At 29.9% G+C, this 18,891-nt stretch overlaps 1 protein-coding gene across 1 annotated transcript in view; it reads left to right on the forward strand.

Moving 5' to 3' along the window:
* Nucleotides 1-11,531: 11,531 nt before the first annotated feature.
* LOC123305058 (LIM domain-containing protein A-like) overlaps nt 11,532-18,891 on the forward strand; it is an 87,623-nt gene continuing 80,263 nt past the window's right edge. The window contains exon 1 of the mRNA XM_044886663.1: nt 11,532-12,241. Within this exon, the coding sequence (XP_044742598.1) occupies nt 11,593-12,241 (649 nt within the window). The 5' untranslated portion in view covers nt 11,532-11,592. The remainder of the gene's footprint in view (nt 12,242-18,891) is intronic.

Here is an 18,891-nt window from a genome sequence, read left to right on the forward strand (position 1 = left end):
CTATTACATTGAAAAACTAAATAAAATTTGTTTAAACAAAAATATTTTTTAAAGAAAACATGATCAAGTTTGTTTTGTTTTTGATTGCAAAGATTTAACGGAGATTGAATTCTTTAAAGGAAAATATGGACGTTTTAAAAACCTAAATTAAAAAAAATTAAAGTTTATTATAACGATTTTCCCTGTTACTATGTACAAAACATCAAATAATTAAGCTTTTGTAATCGGGAAATTGAAATAGGAACTCATAAACTTTCATTTTGTTAGTTAGAATATTCTTCAACAGTGATTTCACTCAACTTGCAGTCAGAAAGCATTTACAATTCAAAATTTTCAAAGATTATTTTTGTTATGGAGATAAATTAAATTTTAAAAAAGTTTTAACACATAGACATACATCGTCAGAGGTGATTGCAAATTCTTTTTCACTGCGCTTCTACCAGAACTTTAGAAAAGTTTGCACCGTGATAAAAATCAATAATAAATCAAACTAATTACCCACTACTTCAGCTTTTTCGAATTCGATTCGTCTCATATTCTGATTTTCTGAGCTGGTATTTTCCGTATTGATTTTATTTGGAACGAAATATATTGTAGGGCTCATTCAAATATTACTTAAGTAGGCTTGCAGTCTTAAATGATATTTGAATGATCCGCTACCAAATATAAAAAATCATTATTTTTAAAAGAGTACCATTTCTCTTCTTTGATAATCACTCAAGTTTTTGTTGTCTCGAACAGTAATTTTTCGTTCATGTAATCGTAATTAGTATTCTTGACTTGAAGTTTCAAGAAACATTTTAATGAAACTTTTAATCAAAATAAGTTTTATTGTTAGAAAGCTCTGTGGTTAAAAAAACAAACACAATGATTGTATATATTGTCTCTTATAAGTTTATAATTGAATTTAATGTAAATATTGTTATTCTAAATTTTATAACAAAAACTATAAAATTTTGTTTATCTATTTGTAACGAAAACAATAATAAAATATCGATAATGGATGAATCGTATCTATCTGTAGGTAGTCGAAGATTCACTGACAAAAACTAACTTTACAGGATAAAACGTTCGTATTTGTATCATTATTTATATTGTAACGTTTTGGTTCCCGTAAGTTCGATATAATAAAACACTACTTGGTGCTTTCTTTTAAAACATTGCGATATTTTAATGTTCAACACAAAGATGCATTTAGTATTTCACACAAAATCAATTTAGAATGTTGATCTCCAAATCCAACACTCACTTTTTAGTACCTACTGGCCCTACTGCACTGTAATAGCATCCATTAGTAAGGAACTGATTTGATATTTTCAAAGCACTTATAACTGCACATTTTCAAATACTTTTCAATTTTCAGAGTTAATGGAATTTTTCTAGAAATGTTCTCGTCCAGTTACGCTCATTGAAAACTAATAAAATCAATTCGATTAGTCCAAACTTTAAAATATAAAAGATTTTGGATTGGTAGATAACTTTATCTAAAAATTATCCGAGCATGGGGAGAAAAATACGGTTGGTAAATTGAGATTTCAGATTACATTCCCATCTAAGTTTGCATTCCTCTAAGCCTTTTACTTTTTGAGAAAATCGATTAAAAATAATTTATTAATTTCGAACTGATCCGGCAATGTAAAAAGATTCAAACGAGAATCCACATTTGCTTTCACCAATTCACAAGCATTTTGTATTCTAGAATTGTTAAACCCTAAAAAAAAGTAACTTTCCCGCAAAACGCACAAACGGAGCAAGACTGTCTTAAAGTAAGTTTAGAAAAATATCCTATTTTATGTATTAGTCATCTTAGGTCATATATAGGTACTATAAAATGAATTATATATGTGAAGCTTTGATCGCCCGTACCTCGAAAACTACCCGTTAAAAGATTTTCTGGCTATGAGAGCTTTTGATCAAAACGATTTGAAGAACATTTCGGGTGCGATTTGAAAAAAATTCACAAAAGTCATTTTAAGTCTTATAGGTACTATAAAATAGATAATATATTGAAGTTGTGAGAGTTTTTGATTAAAACGATTTGGAGAACACTTTGAGGGTGGTTTGAAAAAGTTTCACAGAAAACCATTTTCCTATTTAATATTTCGGGGTCCTTTCACTTTCACTATAATACCCACAAATCGCTATTTTGTAATCTTTGTAAAAATGACGTTAATAGAAAAATCAATCTAAAGAATTCTTTAAATATTTACCAGAAAATCTCCACTCCATTCTGGCAATATTTTGTTATTGGTTCTTAGACTATTAGTAGTAAGATATAACCATCCAGAAGATATAACCTTGTTTTGATTAGAATTGTATTGTAATTCTCTCTATAGTAGCTAAGGTTTCTGATATATTATTCGAAAGCAATGATAATAATGTTATAAAAACAATTTCATATGAATTATGCATAAGAGTTGGTATATATGTTATATAACGTGTTCAACTAACGGAAGGAAGTTACTTCATACATTGTATTCCAAAAAATTTAATACAATTTAACTTTATGGAATATTCTAAAAGCATTTTCGTGAGTAAAATCATTTATTTTTTATTGACTTTTCACATGTCGACAAAATGTTTTTATATTTTTAAATTTTCTTTCGATAAACTTTCTAAAACACGCTTTTATAATTAAATTGGGTTGCGACGGGTTGATATTCGACTGCAGTTTCAGTCCAGCAAAGGATGTACTTGGAATCCAAATTGAGTGTATAGCGAGAAACACGCTAATAAAGATTAATGATTAAGATTTTTTGAACCAATTTAGACTTAATTCTATAAAATTTCCATTCTGAAAATTGTTCCACAAGTATAAGTTAATCACGTTGGCGTAGTTAATGAAATGGCCCAGTTTTTCGCAAAATTTGTATTTTTTGACATAAATCCAAATCATTTGTTGTAAAGTATATTATTCTTTTATCGCTAATCTACTGGCAGATAAAAAAATCGCGGATCACTATTTTCGCTGGCCAAATGGTTATTAATTTTTGTAATATCTCTAACGGCTTAAACGATGGCGAATTACATGCCCTGGACCTACATTGCTCATTTAGGAACGTTTTATGTCGTCAGCACGCTATAAAAATTCAGCGTGATGTTTCTCTTCGTTTTGGGATTTTCTTGTTTACAGACAGACAGACATACAACCGTAATTTTACTAATTTGATTATTTTATGAACACCTATATCAAAATTTTGTTCGTAGCATCAACATTTTTAAGCGTTACAAACTTGAGACTAAACTTAGTATATCTTGACATACATTTAATATATAACAAGAACATGTATTGACTTTGAAATGATGTCTTCGAGATAGTCATTAGACAAGACTGGAGCCAGCCATGGGCCCAATGTTAAGCTTGCCTTGGGAAATTTTAATCGACAACACGCTTTTCTGTACCACACTCCCTCTCCTGTCATTTGGTTTCAGCGTTGTTGTGAAAGCCTGGTCTTTGGAAGAACTGGGCTTTACCGAAAATTAATTCCTACGAATTGACTAAAAATATCCCTGCTTTACACTGCAGTATAAGTAACAGGTCTATTTAACTTTAAACATGATCGTAAGAAAGCATGTTTCCTTTCGAATGCCCTGAAGGTGAACGTATCGAATTAATATCTACCATAAATGGAAATAATCAAATTATTTAATAAGTTTAACTGTACCATATTTCATAATTCCCATTGATTTAATTTTAACATAACAATCAACATAAATTTCATTTACAAATTTGATTTCCAAGAATAACAGAATATTTCCATTAGATATTAAAATTAAATTTAATACAAGTTATAAGATAATTATGTCAAGTCATGATGAATTTGATTCCTAGAAGGTAGACCAATAGCTGCCTGGATTAAATTATTTTATTCACCGTATTCACTTACAAAAAAAATGAACAAGAGGTGTCGTGGAACACCTGGTAGTCCCTGTGTCCCTTTCGTACAAATTACTGTCTTAGTAATTAATGTATTAGTAATTGCAGGTTTAGTGTTATATGATATATCTTAATATATATATTTCTTGTGTGTGTCTGTATGTGACTGAACTCCTCCTAGACGGCTGGACCGATTTCGATGAAATTTTTTGTGTGAGTTCAAGGGGATTGGAGAATGGTTTAGACTTACCATTCGGTCCACTACAACTGTTTTTGAGGGCTCCGTACCAAAAAAATGAAATTTCATTAAATGGTGGGAGCGCATATAAATCATATCACATTATGTATACTATGTGTACTATGTATTTTTAATAGTATTCAGGTATTGTCAATAGGCATTTATACGAGCCATATGCGAGCGCAGCGAGCTCTACTATCAAAGGTCAGGCCAAAGGTCGAAGGTCAGGCCACTCCAATAAATAGGAGTTAAATTGGGGTTTAGCGGGATGGGTTTAGCGGACAGGCTAAACGTAGTATAGGTATTCATGAATTGGAGTTACATTTTTACGGGACAACGTCCGTCGGGGCCGCTAGTAATATATATACTTTTATGAAAAATTCACATTCTTGTTATTCGCACCGTGTGTGATGTTTATGGGAGGCGTTTCCATGGTAACGATACACTGCTTTAATTATAGAATTGTATGGATGCACATATAATTGTATGGATTGCATTTATGACTTACATTGAAAATTTAATATTATTGTCTCACAAATTTTAATAAATAATTATGATAATTTACATTTGAAAAATTATATTTGTGCAATTTGATTTCTTATTTTCACAATTTTTAATGAATTAAATTTAATTAATTAGTGTTTTTCATTAATTTTAATTTGACATTTTCTATAACATTAACATGTAAAGAATTGCAAATTAGTCATAACAGCCTCCTTTAACGCTTTTCACTGGAAGCGCTGGTATCGATTTTATTGTCTCTACCATGACTACGCACACAACGAATAGTATATTTTATTGTTTATGGTTGTTAGCTGTGAAATAAAAATTTAAACGCTAAATACAAATTCAATCATTTTTATACAGGGTGGACTATTATAATCTATGCATCTGAATATCTCACCAGAGTCGTTTCCTATTAAGAAATGACCTCAACAAAAATTGTAGAGTTTGGTGAAGGACATCATGTTCTGACATCAGATTGGACCTAGTTCTTCGGGTTACTTTAATAGCTAATTTAGATTCTAAACGGTAAGAGATAAAATAACACTTTAAATTAGAAAGTTGGTCCTCATAAAAAATCACGTAATCTGTAAGAATTTTCAATTAAACTCTGGCGATGAGACGAGTCTATAGAAAACTTGCACAAATCAACAATACAAAAGAAATGTTTCTTTTGTCTTGTCTCGTCGAAATTTTTGAATTCGAGATAATCAAAAACTTTCTATCTTAAAAGGTAATAAAATATAATATAATAAATATATAAATACAGAAAAATAAAAAGGAAAATTGTTTATTTTAAAGATTAATTCGACTGTGTAACGTTTTCTGTACTAGAAATAAGATGTATGAGATAAATGACATGACATATCTTCAAGATGAAACTCTTATTACTTATTTTACAGATGACATACTCTTGAAAATAATGTTGTTTTGATAAACAATTTACTTTATCGTTTAAGAAAAGGAAAAATTAATTTGATTATATTCGCTTGAATTAAATATAATTAACGTTTAAATAGAATCGTCAATTCATATGAATCAAACTGTAAGAACGTGTATTTTGTTAAAGATTGATTATGCGATCGCCTGTAATACCCGAACTTTTTGAGAACTTACAAAAGGTCAGGGGGTTAAAACATTTTACGTGTGTCATAAAATAACGATAGATATATTTAAATAAAAGCAGTTCGGTTGTAAAAAAGAATAGTCTGAACAATTCTAAAACATGAACCTATAGACCCCGCTATGTTTTCGGGCGCGCCCCCGCTATGCTTCAGTATAGTTGTAAGCACTATGTTTGTTGTCACCCTACTCGTTTCGTCTCACTCTATTATTCTTAAACTATTTTGTCATTTTAATAAATATTGCTGGTATGCCATTTATTAGTAGCATCAGTGATATTATTGTGTTAAATAGTACTATTCGCCAGAAGTATTGTGAATACCACCTTATGCGCCTGTAACTGTATTCGCTTAATTCTTCTTTGGATATTTCTTTGATTTAATAAATTGTTATTTTATCACAATGTCAGACAGAACCGCTTTCATTCACGTTACAACAGTAAAATTGAAATTTTTTAGGGATTTCTTTCAATAATGTCAAATTTTTTTTTTTTTTTTTTTCGGCTAAATTACGGGAAATAGATTTTAAAATTTATAATCTATATGTAACTATCCCTAACTTTGCCAATATTTTTCATTCTATCAAACAACCTATTCCTTGGTATTTTCCTTTATAAATCTACATTTCATTCTATTATCATGTTTTTTTTTTTTTTTTTTTTTTTTTTTTATTCTATAAACAAAATATTTCAAATAAAAATTGAAAAACTAATCTTTTTTTGTTTTTGTAGTGTTTGTTTCAATAAAACATAAAAAATTTACAAACGATCGCATGGATAATATTCGTTGAAAAATTAATAAGTTAGATATTAATTTTTACAATAAATATTAATTTTGTTGTTTTTAATATTTGTTTGTTAAATAATAAAATAACTTTGAATACATTATTAATGATGACATTCATAAATTTACATAATACGTAATACATTTGTAATAACTGATGTACATTAAAAAATTAATTAAAATATTCATAATTTATGAGCTATTAGAATATATATAATTTGTAACATGTTTATTTATAGATCAAGAGCTACCGAACGTTGTAAAGAATTTCAATATTAAACAGCTATCGATCGAAACATGTGATCTATGGTAAATGATGAGTGATTCATGTAACAATACCATAATACATCAAGCATCACACCCTATTATAGCTAGAATTGCTTTCAACGATTGTTTGTTTCTTGAAGTTCTCTTCAATATGCAACTGTAGTTACGTACGTTTGTGAACAGCATTAATGTCAAACTTGAACAGTTCTCTCATACATGCATTCACTACTCTAAAAGTCCAACATCAGCTTCAATTCCTATTTTTAATGACTTGGGGTGAATTGAACGTCTTTTCGACTTCTACTTCGCTTATCAGTATTTCATTGCACATAAAATATACTTGTGAAATGTATGTCCTAAAATGATCCCCCTAAGAAAAAATGAAATTTAGAGCCTAACTATTCGAGATATGTGTAACGTCGAAATATTTTTGGTTCCTTTATTCAAGTGTTTCCACATTGGCAATGCAACTTCTTTTGATCTGTTCAAATTTTTAAATTATTCAATATTTCTCAAAAAGGATCGTTTTGACCGCCCTTGTAAGAAAAATGGGTAAAATGATCCCATTGCATTTTTTACTAAACAGTTTACAAAAAATATTAACTATTCCTTTATATTGCATCAACGATTAGTATGAAAACAAAAATTACTGGTAAAATCATCTAAATCGATACATTTAAGACACGCCACATGATGGAGATCATTTTACCTATTATAATTTTACACACAAAATAGGGATCATTTTACCCATAACAACATATTAGAATTTCGTCATAAAAACGGACCCTAAAATTTATTATACGCCTATCAAAATGTGTTTACCTTTACTTAAATAAAAATTATTAATAAAACTCATACAACATAGAAAATACAAAATACAACAATAAAAATGGTGGTACAAAACCCATCACTGACTCTTTCTCTACATACTAACTGTTCTAGATTATCTGTAATTAGAGAACAATTTATTCGAGTCTGATGTGAGCTCAATACATTTTCAATTGTGTTTTGTATTTTCATATATGAAACCTACACACGTATTTGTTTTAAGCTGATAAAATTTGTAACAATTGGTCAGTAGACAATCATAACACGCATTCAATTATTACGACTTTTATTTCTCCATTTTTCCATGATATTTGGTGGCGTAGATATAGTGCTGTAATGGTGTATATTGGCCATATTGTCACAAATATCAACAATCATCTTCGATATTGATCACTGGGAATTCCCACTTGCGAACTGGCGATAGTAATTCGTACTAATTAAAGTTAGAAGAAGCCCCGAATTCAGTAGTTACAATTTAGTTACAATTTTTATACCATGCATATATGTAATATGCAAGGTATACTAAGTTTAGTCCCAAGTTTGTAACGCTTCAAAATATTGATACTAAGCAAAAAATTTTGGTATAAGTGTTCATAAAATCACCTTATTAGTCCATTTCCGGTTGTCTGTCTGTCGTTTGTCGTCTGTCATCCTTCGTCTGTCTGTCCGTCTGTCATCACGATTACTCAAAAACGAAAAAAGATATCAAGCTGAAATTTTTAGAGCGTGCTTAGGACTAAAAATTGAGGTCGAGTTCGTAAATGGTCAATTGGGTCTTGGGTCCGTAGGACCTATCTTGTAAACCGTTAGAGATAGAACAAAAGTTTAAATGTAAAAAAATAACCAACTTTTGTTTGAAACATTTTTTCGTAAATGTCTCTGTTTAACCGTGAGGGCGAAAATTAGGCGTAAATTGTATAGTGTATAATTATGGGAATATCAGTTATGTATGTGTGTGTGAATTGTGATAGAATCATCGACACTGTCTATACATGGCATTTCAACAATTAACTCAGTCAATTGTTTTTTTCACTTCTTTTTCAGTAGTTCCAATTTAGACCACCTGATTACTTACCATTTATCAATAACAGCTCTTGTTTGCTTTTTTTATATTAAATTCATCTTCAACAGCATAGAAACAAAATTATGGTAACGATTTTTGTATTCTTTTGGGGTTAAATTGCTCAAAAAATGATTCTTATTCAAATCGAATAGGAACAAATTGTTTTCCTCATGAATTTCTGTAATTTGTTCTCCGGATGTGGATGAAACTTGGAATATGAGGTGGTTTTGATCCATAAAACACAATAATCTGATTAATTTTACGATTATTTGAGTAGTTTTTGAAATATCGCCTAAAATGATGTAAGAACGTAAAGCTTTTATTTGAAAGCGGTTCAGGAAAATTTTTTCAATTGCACACATGCGCATGCGCAATTTGCACACATGCGCATTTGTTTAAACATAATGATTGAGTTATAACATTGGTAGTGATTATGTCCTTATGTTTCTGCTCAATAAAAAATTATATTATTATAAAATACTGACCTCAATATTTTCTATATGCAAACACGTTATTTGCATAACAATATAGACCATAACACATCACTTCATTATTATTAATCAATGTTATATGAATTTGCTCGGCTATCAATGGGTGGTTAAGGTATTTGATGCTCGTTTAAATACAATCTCATAGAGATATATTATACAGGATGTTTCATAATAACGTGGATTGAGCATACAGGGGTATTGGGTTTTTATACCATGTATATATGTAGTATATCATAGTATATTCAGTTTAGTCCCACGTTTGTAACGCTTAAAATATTGATGCTATCAATAAAATATTGGTATAGGTATTCATAAAATCACCTAATTAGTCCATTTCTGGTTATCCGTCCATCTGTTCGTCTGTCTGTGGACACGACATCTCAAAAACGAAAAGAGATATCAAGCTGAAATTTTTACTGCGCACTCAGGACGTAAAAAGTCAGGTGAAGTTCGTAGCTGAGCAACATAGGTCAATTGGGTCTTGGGTCCGTGCGAACCATTAGGTGGATAAGGTAACTGTCTTGGGACTCTTCAAAATATAAATTTGATCGAGAAGAGCGTCAAGTTAATTTACTAAAACTAAAGAAAAAGAAAAGCAAATTTTTATAAGAAGGTCCGCACACAAAGGAGTGCCAACAAGATTTACAATGGCAGCGTCCTATGATTTTCACATCACCTGAGGGTCCCTACATGAGTTCATCCGGCACTGCTTACTAGTATAAAAAAATACGCTTGCAATTATTGATAAACTCTTAAGAAGTATATAAAAACTAACACTTCTCGATTGATATAGATTCTCACAACTTAGAAAAATACTTGCCAGTACTTAATATCAGAGGAAAACACTTCTGTTTATTTGACATACCAAGTTAACTTCGAAAAAATCAACCTTGAAAACCCAAATTAGAGTATCAGGTAAATTAATAGTCAAACTCTCTGCCAACAGATATATACATGTATACAAACGGATGCAAGATTATTTATGACAGAAATGCAATATGAACTAACCATAATCAATAATAACACATTTCCTGTTAGAATGCCTAATTTATCATCTATTCAGGATACACTATTATCTATTAAAATGGGTAAATTTGTAAGAACAACTAGCGCCACAGCTTATTTAGCTGCTACGTAATTTTACAATGATTAAATTTGGCAATATACTTTTCTATACCAGTGCAGGGTTAAAAGTCGGGAGCTTTATCCTGAAAGAATAGTATATTCATATCAATTTGGTAAACTGCTTAAAACTTTTATTATATAATTTTTATAACATTTCATGGAAAACTCAAAAACCATCTATTGATTTTTTTAGAACTTTTTGTGCGAAACACACTCGAATTTTATTGGAATCAATTGGGAAATAAAAATATTTAGTAGTGAAAAAATTTAAATATATATTAATTTTGGGATACCCGGTCAATTATTCCGTCGATTTCATATGTTGAACCATATCGAAACCTATTCTAAGTGTCATATGGAAGCTTGATGTTTTATAGTCCGTATAACCACTGCCAAAAAACTTACTGATTACATAGGTGAAACTTTGTATATATGTTTTTTTGCTCTTGGCTTGGAAAATTCATGATTGAACCGTAAAAGTTTCAAATTGGGAGGAATCTGTTTTCATTCCAACAGACCCATATCGTTTTCTTTTTATTCTAACTAGACGTTCGGCTTATTCGTTAGCCGGCACTCAAATTTTGAAGATGTTGGTCAACGGACATCCCATTGTTTTATCCAATATTGGGCAAAATGATTATCATTTCTTATTCGATTATCTTTCTGTTAAAATAAGAAAAATCTTGTAATTTAAAGCTTGCAGGAGCAATCAAAAATTTTCCGATCCCTGTTAAAAGAAACAGTAGTAGCCCCGTTACCGATAATTTTTTATATATAAGACGCTGACCGCAAGATCATAAAGAACACTTACGTTTACAAAGTCTCAACAGTGATGTAATAAGTAAGTTTTTTGGACATGGGCATGTGAACAATTAGATCTTTGCTGTATAGGTTATTTCAAGTATTTAATCTAATTTCTTGACTAATTGGAAAACTTATTTTTACCTTTTACCTTTTAATGAGCAAGTAATTGATAGTGCTTACGAAATTCTCGTTGCTTTTTTATTTCTTATTTTAACATATCCTTAACAACTCCCCTCCTCCCCCTGTTAACAATAAATTTTCAATAAAGGTTAAACTTTTGTTTCTTTGTTTCAGAAAAAAGTTCATGAAACAACTTCAAGATAAAAAAAAATTGGATCTTCACATTACATAAAAGAAAAAGAAATTTAATTAAGTACTAGTAATAAAATAATACATTATTGAAATAAATAAAAAAATAAATAAAATAAAATGAAAATACTCAAAATAAAATTAAAAACAAATAATAACAAATTTCATTCATTTTGTATGAAATGGAGGTGAGTCTTAAAGTGGCCGATAAAGCCGTTTCAACTGATGATGATCATTTTATTATTGATAATATTGATAACGGTGATAATAATCAACAGCACCTCCATAATGGTACCACAATCAATGATAGTGGCAATAATGAGCACATCAATGGTGCCGCAGAAGATGAAGAAAATGATGGAAACACGGATCAACATACCATTGAATATTTCCAAGTGGCCCGATTAGAAGCTGTATTGGCACAATTATTGGAAAATAAATTTTCCGCGATAAAATCAATAACAGCGGCAAGTAAAAAAAAGAAATTAAAACATCATTTAATATTGAGTCCATCAAAACGTGTTACACATAAATTACAACGGATTCTATCGTCATCGACATCACAAGATGGACACAGTTCGGGTCAGCATACAAATTATGATAGTGATCAACCATGTTTTGGTGGTCCAGCCACAACACAAACGGCATCCGGAGGTGGTGGAGGACATCATCGACATGGACATTCTAATCAAAAATATTTTAATCAATCGAATAGTTTAACAATACGTAATAGCAGTAATTATCGTAAACAATATAAACGTAAAAAATACATTGATAGTGATAATGAATTTGAATTATCACCGAAACATCATCATAAACGACGTAGACGTGGTAAGTATGTTTCAATTTTATTTAAAACTACCGACTCTGCCTTTGACTCTGTTACCCATACGAGATTTTGTAAAGGGATACAAAAATTTAGATTCTAGCCCTTTTACCAGTTTTAATATCCAAACATCTTCATTCAACGCTCTGATCTGTATTACAATTGTTGAACAGTGTGTTAAGAAAATGGATTTAGGGAAAAAATAGACTGGAAAAACCATACCGAAAAAAAATTTCTGTAATAATGTTCCAGTTTTTAACGCAAGGACTAAAAACTTCAGTCTGCTCTATAGTCGACAAACTCAAGCCAACCCACGCGTTATTACAATAATACTCCGGGTCTATCAAATTTTCGGTTTGTTTTTCAGGGTCCATTTTTTCCGATGAAATATATTGCAAACTTTTCCCCTCTAATTAACGAATTTTGTCAACCCAAAACCTTTATATAATGTTCCCACTAATATATGACTCTTAATCCTATAGTATGTGATTCACGTCGCGGCAGGTTCCAACGCATCCCGACACCTTTTTTTTCTTAAGACAATCATTGTTTGATAAAAAGTAATTTAAACACTGCTGCTCGTCACTATTATTAAATATTCAAGTTGCAATGGCTCAGAAACGAAAAAGGCGTCCCTTAACAGTCGCAGAAAAGCGAAACGCCATTAATTACCTCTTTATAAGAAATTTTAGACCAACGTTGCCTCAATATAATAAGCCTCTATAATGAATTTATATTGGGTGTTCTGTTGGGGTTATTTTTGCGGGGACATTTTTGTCAGGGTCATTTTTGTTAAAATTTTTTAACGACTTTTTTGTGCTCGATTTTTTCTACGGAGCTGGAGGTATATATAAATAGACCTCTTGTAGGTATATCCAACTACCTTTTACTTCATTACAGCTACGTTAAAATTCATGATGACATGCTTAATTAGAAATATTATTACATCCGCTGCCATAACGCGTCGATAAGTTAAATTTTGTACTAAGTAGATAGAAAGTTTACATATCATACTCATTCTAAGTGGGCAACTCAAAAGATATATTCACGTTTGATGATACAAGTATAAAATCCAAAATTACTATAATTAAAATTGTCAATGATGGTGAAATTGTGGACACAAAGTACCACTCATATTGTGTTCATTACGGTCATGTCCGGTCAATTATTGTTTAATTGGTATGAAAACACTTCTATGTATTCGTATTTCGATGTAGTATAATATGTCTATATACGTTCTAGAATTTCTAAATTGAGGTTAAGTGGGACTATATTAACATTGAAACAGCAAGCATTTTAGTTGATATTAGATCTACCAAACATCAGCCTACAATCTTGCTACCATAGTGCTACCTACCGATAATTGTAATCCAAATATTCAACGAAATGTATAGTCTTTGGTATAAGAACTGGCAAAGTCAAAAAAATTGGATTTTGGATAGGCATTTCTTTTCTAATTGTAATTAGGTAAGGTTATTGTACCTACTACTGGTACCGCTTTACTGTATTTACTAGGGTGGATTCCTAAAAAATCTATAAAAATTTCTCATTATTAAATCATTTTTAAACCCCGACGCAAAAAGAGGGGTGCTATAAATTTAACCGCTTTGTATGTTTAATTTATTACAATTTTTAATTTATATTTATTACAATTTTTAATTTATTAATTGATAGGTAATTAAATGGAAGTTGTTCTCAGCTATGTTTTAAGTGAGAGTAAAGGGTTCCGTACCCAAAACAACTGTAAAAGAAGGTTCAATTTGCAGAAAACTACTAGAAATAACTCGCATTTGATAGTTTTTTTTTTTTAATTTTGTAAATTTCATTTGTAATAAATACAGTTTAAAAAATAACAATTGCCGGATACTTCTACCGCTGCTTTCATCGCTCTAGATATTTAATAATTAAAAAATTTGGAAAACGGTTGACCCTGCAGGTCATCCCTGTAACTTCCCGCTAAGTATTGACTCAACTTTTCATTGTTTAGCGAAAAACAATGAAAAATAAACGGTTGGTGACATTCGACGCAGTTTTTGAAGATTCATGAAGAATCTTTAAGTTTCAATTGATCGAACAAAAAATTTTGAGGTTATTCCGAAAAAACGCTTTTTTGGGTTTTCTTTCGTCAACGATAACTCACGAACGAATCAACCGATTTTGACCGGACTGGTGGTGATCGACGTGGTTTTTTGATGTTGAGAGCTGATTAATTTTTGGAATTGATACAGCCGTTTAAAAGTTATTAAAAAAAAACCACTTAAAAAAAAATTTTTTTTTGCAGTTTTTTTGAGATTTTTCGAAATCTATCGGTTCGAATCAAAATCCTCAAAATCTAAGTTTGGTCAAGCCCTTTCGAATGGCACCAACCGCGATCAAATCGGACAAGCCGTTCAAAAGTTATGAGAGGTTTACATACATCCACACACACACACACACACTCATACATACATACAGCCATACAGACACCCTCGCGGAAGTAGTCAGGGAAGCTTCCTGACACCTTAAAACGTCGAGATCTGATGAAAACTCGATTTTGGCAAAACGGGGTGAAAACAATAACTTCCCTATTTTCTTAGCGGGAAGTTAAAAAAAATAGATGTTTTCAAATCATTGGCTAGAATTTTAATATGATTTAGTTTTATAATTGAATAATGTAATTTTAATTTGCCAGATAGAAATTAAGTTGCTTAGCAAGCACGGACTTAACGTTAGTTTACGCAACTGCTGTCAGGTGCAAGATATATATACTTCATCCCTTTACGTTGAAGTTCATCAATAAGAAAAGAAATATTTAAAATTCAGCCATCTTAAAATAAACTTTCGACAACGTTGCCAGCTTTCGTACCATTAAGAATATTTTGATTGGGAAGTACAGGGTGGACCATCTGATGTTGAGTTGAGTTTTTAATTTAAAAAAAAAAATATCCTTTTTACACGATCTGCCATACAAAAAAAAGACCATTACACTATGTTTTTAAGACCGACATTCTTAATCGAAAATGAAAGGTATCAAAAATAGTATGGTTTACAAGTTAAGTAACGTTCCTTTTACAGGCTTCCATTCGAAATTTTTTCTATTTTACAAGCTTCTAATTAGTTTTACCATAATCCATTGTTTGTAATCAAATCTTGTTAGTTAAATTTGACCCACTTCTCAGCTTTCGATTGAGCTGTAATTTTACATTCATATTTAAATTGGATGACAATGCATCTTTATGGTATGACCTAATTTTCCCATCGCTTCCATAATCTTGATACACACATTTTTAGTTTTAAATTAAAAATGGAAATAAAAAAAACCTTTTTAAAGGAAAAGCTTTTATTGTACTGAACAGTAAAAAAATGATGTTTCTTATAATACATAATTTTGTAAAAGCTTGTGGCGCTCCAAATCATGCTTGATATTTTAAATTGAGCGCGTCCATCTTTTACAATTAGTCATGCATGAGTGACTCGTAAGAAAAAGTTATAATTAAAAGTTTCTATTTTTATTTCGAAGTCATTGGTTAATATAAGATGGTACTCTTAATATAACTTAGTTGAGCTGACAATTTTCTAAAAAGATCGATCTTTTACAAAGTATTTGAAAAGTAATTAAAAAGTAATTTCAATCTCAACGGCTCTCCCAGTTTGATGTTGACAAAAGATTCCATACTTTATTCGTAGAAAATATAATTTTTATTGAGTTTATGTTGATTTCAAGCACCCACTCATAGTAATTTATTTATTTTATTCATTTTATTGACCCATGACTTTGGTTTCTTTATCCTTTTACACTTCAAATTATAGAAGATTTTAATATAAGATATATACAAAATGTGATGCCTTCGATAATGTCTCCCAAACTTGTTTCCTGTAGATTTATCTCTCAACCAAAACAAACAAGCACTTTTAATAATTTTTTAAGTCAAATTACATTATTTTACTAAACATCTCCAAAAATTTCAGCAACTTAAACAAGCTTCTTATGTACAGCAAACCGATATTAAAATATTCCAAAATATATAGATGCAATAAAAATATTGATCAAGATTGATTTTCCAAAACCAATAATGCTTCTGTATAACCTCTATTTCTCTTTGTACATTGAAGTCGAACATGTATAATGTCTTCACGTTCCAAATAAAGACATAACAATTCCGGGATAATTCAATTTTAAAACGGATATCGTTTTTTATAATAAAGAGATATCATCAAATTAAATGGAGAAAAAGAAAATTAAAATTTATCCTGATTTCTGTTATATTCTACTTTTAATATATACTTTTTTCAAAGTCATTTTCTGTTATGGTTTTTCTTTAATGGGATTGATTTGTGTTCTAAATGTAATTTAATTATATATTAAAATGATTTCAAAATCCAATTAAAAAAAACAAAAAAGAATATTGAAACAACGAAAAAGGAAATATAATATTTCTATTCAGGCGTTTAGGGATTCGTATCGTTAAAAATGAAACCCCTTCTATTTATCCTTTATCTGTTATATATAGATGTTTTTTCTCAGAAATAATTTTAAAGCATTGTGGTGTTATAAAAATTTGCACACACTTTTATGTCAGCTAGAATATTCCTTAAGAAAAGTTTTATTTTCGAATATAATTTTCTTAAATTTTTTTATACCAAACTTTATTAATAAGCTTTCTTTCAAATTCGCAAAATACTTTTTATATACCATGTATATGAAATATACCAAGGTATACTAAGTTTAGTCCCAAGTTTGTAACGTTTAAAAATATTGATACTATGAACCAAATTTTGGTATAGGTGTTCATAAAATCACGTAATTAGTCCATTTCCGGTTGTCTGTCTGTCGTCTGTCGTCGGTCCGGCTGTCATCACGATCACTCAAAAACGAAAAGAGATATCCAGCTGAAATTTTTATAGCGTGCTGAAGACGTAAAAAGTAAGGTCGTGTTCGTAAATGAGCAACATAGGTCAATTGGGTCTTGGGTTCGTAGGACTCAACTGTTAGAGATAGAACAAAAGTTTAAATATAAAAAATGTTCTTTATAAAAAAATAAACAACTTTTGTTTGAAACATTTTTTCGTAAACATCACTGTTTACCCGTGAGAGCGCATATTATGCGCAAATTGTATAGTATGAGTATTATATGAGTATATCAGTTATATGTGTGTGACATGTATGTTTGTATAATGTGACAGAGTAATCAACACTGACTATGCATGGTATTTCAACAATTAATTCAGTCAATTGTTTGTTTTCACTTGTCGTATATAATTTCCTTAAATTTTTTTATACACAACTAAGTAAAATAAAAAGTAAGTAAAATCGGAAAATTTCGCTGTTATAAGTGAATATTACAATAAGTAGTTTGAAATTTTGATGAATAATTACAAATTCGAAAGAAACATAACTTTAAATTCGAACCCAAACAGATTAAGGGGAATTAAATTTATAATAAATCAGTCCTTACCACGAAACCCTTATAGTGTAAGCCCAATTCACTCGTAACTGGTATTATCCTAAACCCATCTTTTAATACAATAATATTTTTCACTTTTAATAAGAAGGAAAATTTTATGAAAATATTTTACATGGATTAAATGTTGATTGAAAATCTTTACTAGTATTTTGTGTGGGTGATATATAGGTACAAATAGATACTTTTTATGTAAATCAAGGGATCAGTTTTATACAGATAATTTTAAAAAGATTTTGTCAATAAGCTTTCTCATGCGTACGTCTTTTTATCAATTTCTTCGAACTTTTCTTTTTCGATTATAGAGGATTATTTTTATTGGAATTTCAATTTTGTTAATGGAATTAAAGTTTTTTAATATTTAAAATACATTTTTTATGAACAAAGCAGGATTTACTACTTTATATTGTCTCATAATTTTAATTCTTGCTAATTTTATAAAGATTATGATTAAGCCTTTATCATTAACCCTTTTTCAAGTACCTATGACGATAATTTTTTTAAGAAAATTGTTATTTATTGATTTACAATGAATACATTATTACATATTCAACCCCTAAACATACTCTAAAAAGTTGGAATTTTCATTGTTCACACCCAGATAGGTGAAATAAGAAAAAGTACCTGGATGTAAACAATGAAAATTGGGAAAATTATCAGGATTTTTCAAAAATAAAAGTACCCAAGGCAGGTAGAATTATAGAACGCAAACATTTTTTATTTGAAGCATTTTTTTTTTGTAAATAGAATAGTTAAGACAGTAACTGATATCAAAAGTACCCTATAAGTCCCTACATATCATAGCCTTTTTGCGGGTCTCTTCATTTAATTTGAACAAAAATGGTCTTTATGGAAAAACAGCCAAATTTTTAATGGAAAATCTTTTTCCAAGAGTTCCAAGATTCCGTAGAAGGCATTCGAAAGAACAATTTTGAGTAAAATTTTTCATTCCGTTTTTGCTACGATTTGCGAAAAAAGTGACCCTTTTAATCAATAACAACTTTCTAATTTAAAGTATTCATCAAGATATCTATTACCAGGTATGGAATAGAGTGCTTTTTTAATTGAGCCTGAAAACCTGGGTCAGTTTAATATCCGCGTAAGATGTGCGCCTATAGACCTAACATTTTTCGCTTGAAGAATTTATATCGATAAAACTTATTTTTCGAGTTCAAGCATATACCAACTTAAAAAAACACCTTTTTTCGTTTTTA

The sequence above is a fragment of the Chrysoperla carnea genome, chromosome 1, assembly GCF_905475395.1.
Source record: "Chrysoperla carnea chromosome 1, inChrCarn1.1, whole genome shotgun sequence".
Taxonomy (NCBI): Eukaryota; Metazoa; Arthropoda; class Insecta; order Neuroptera; family Chrysopidae; genus Chrysoperla; species Chrysoperla carnea.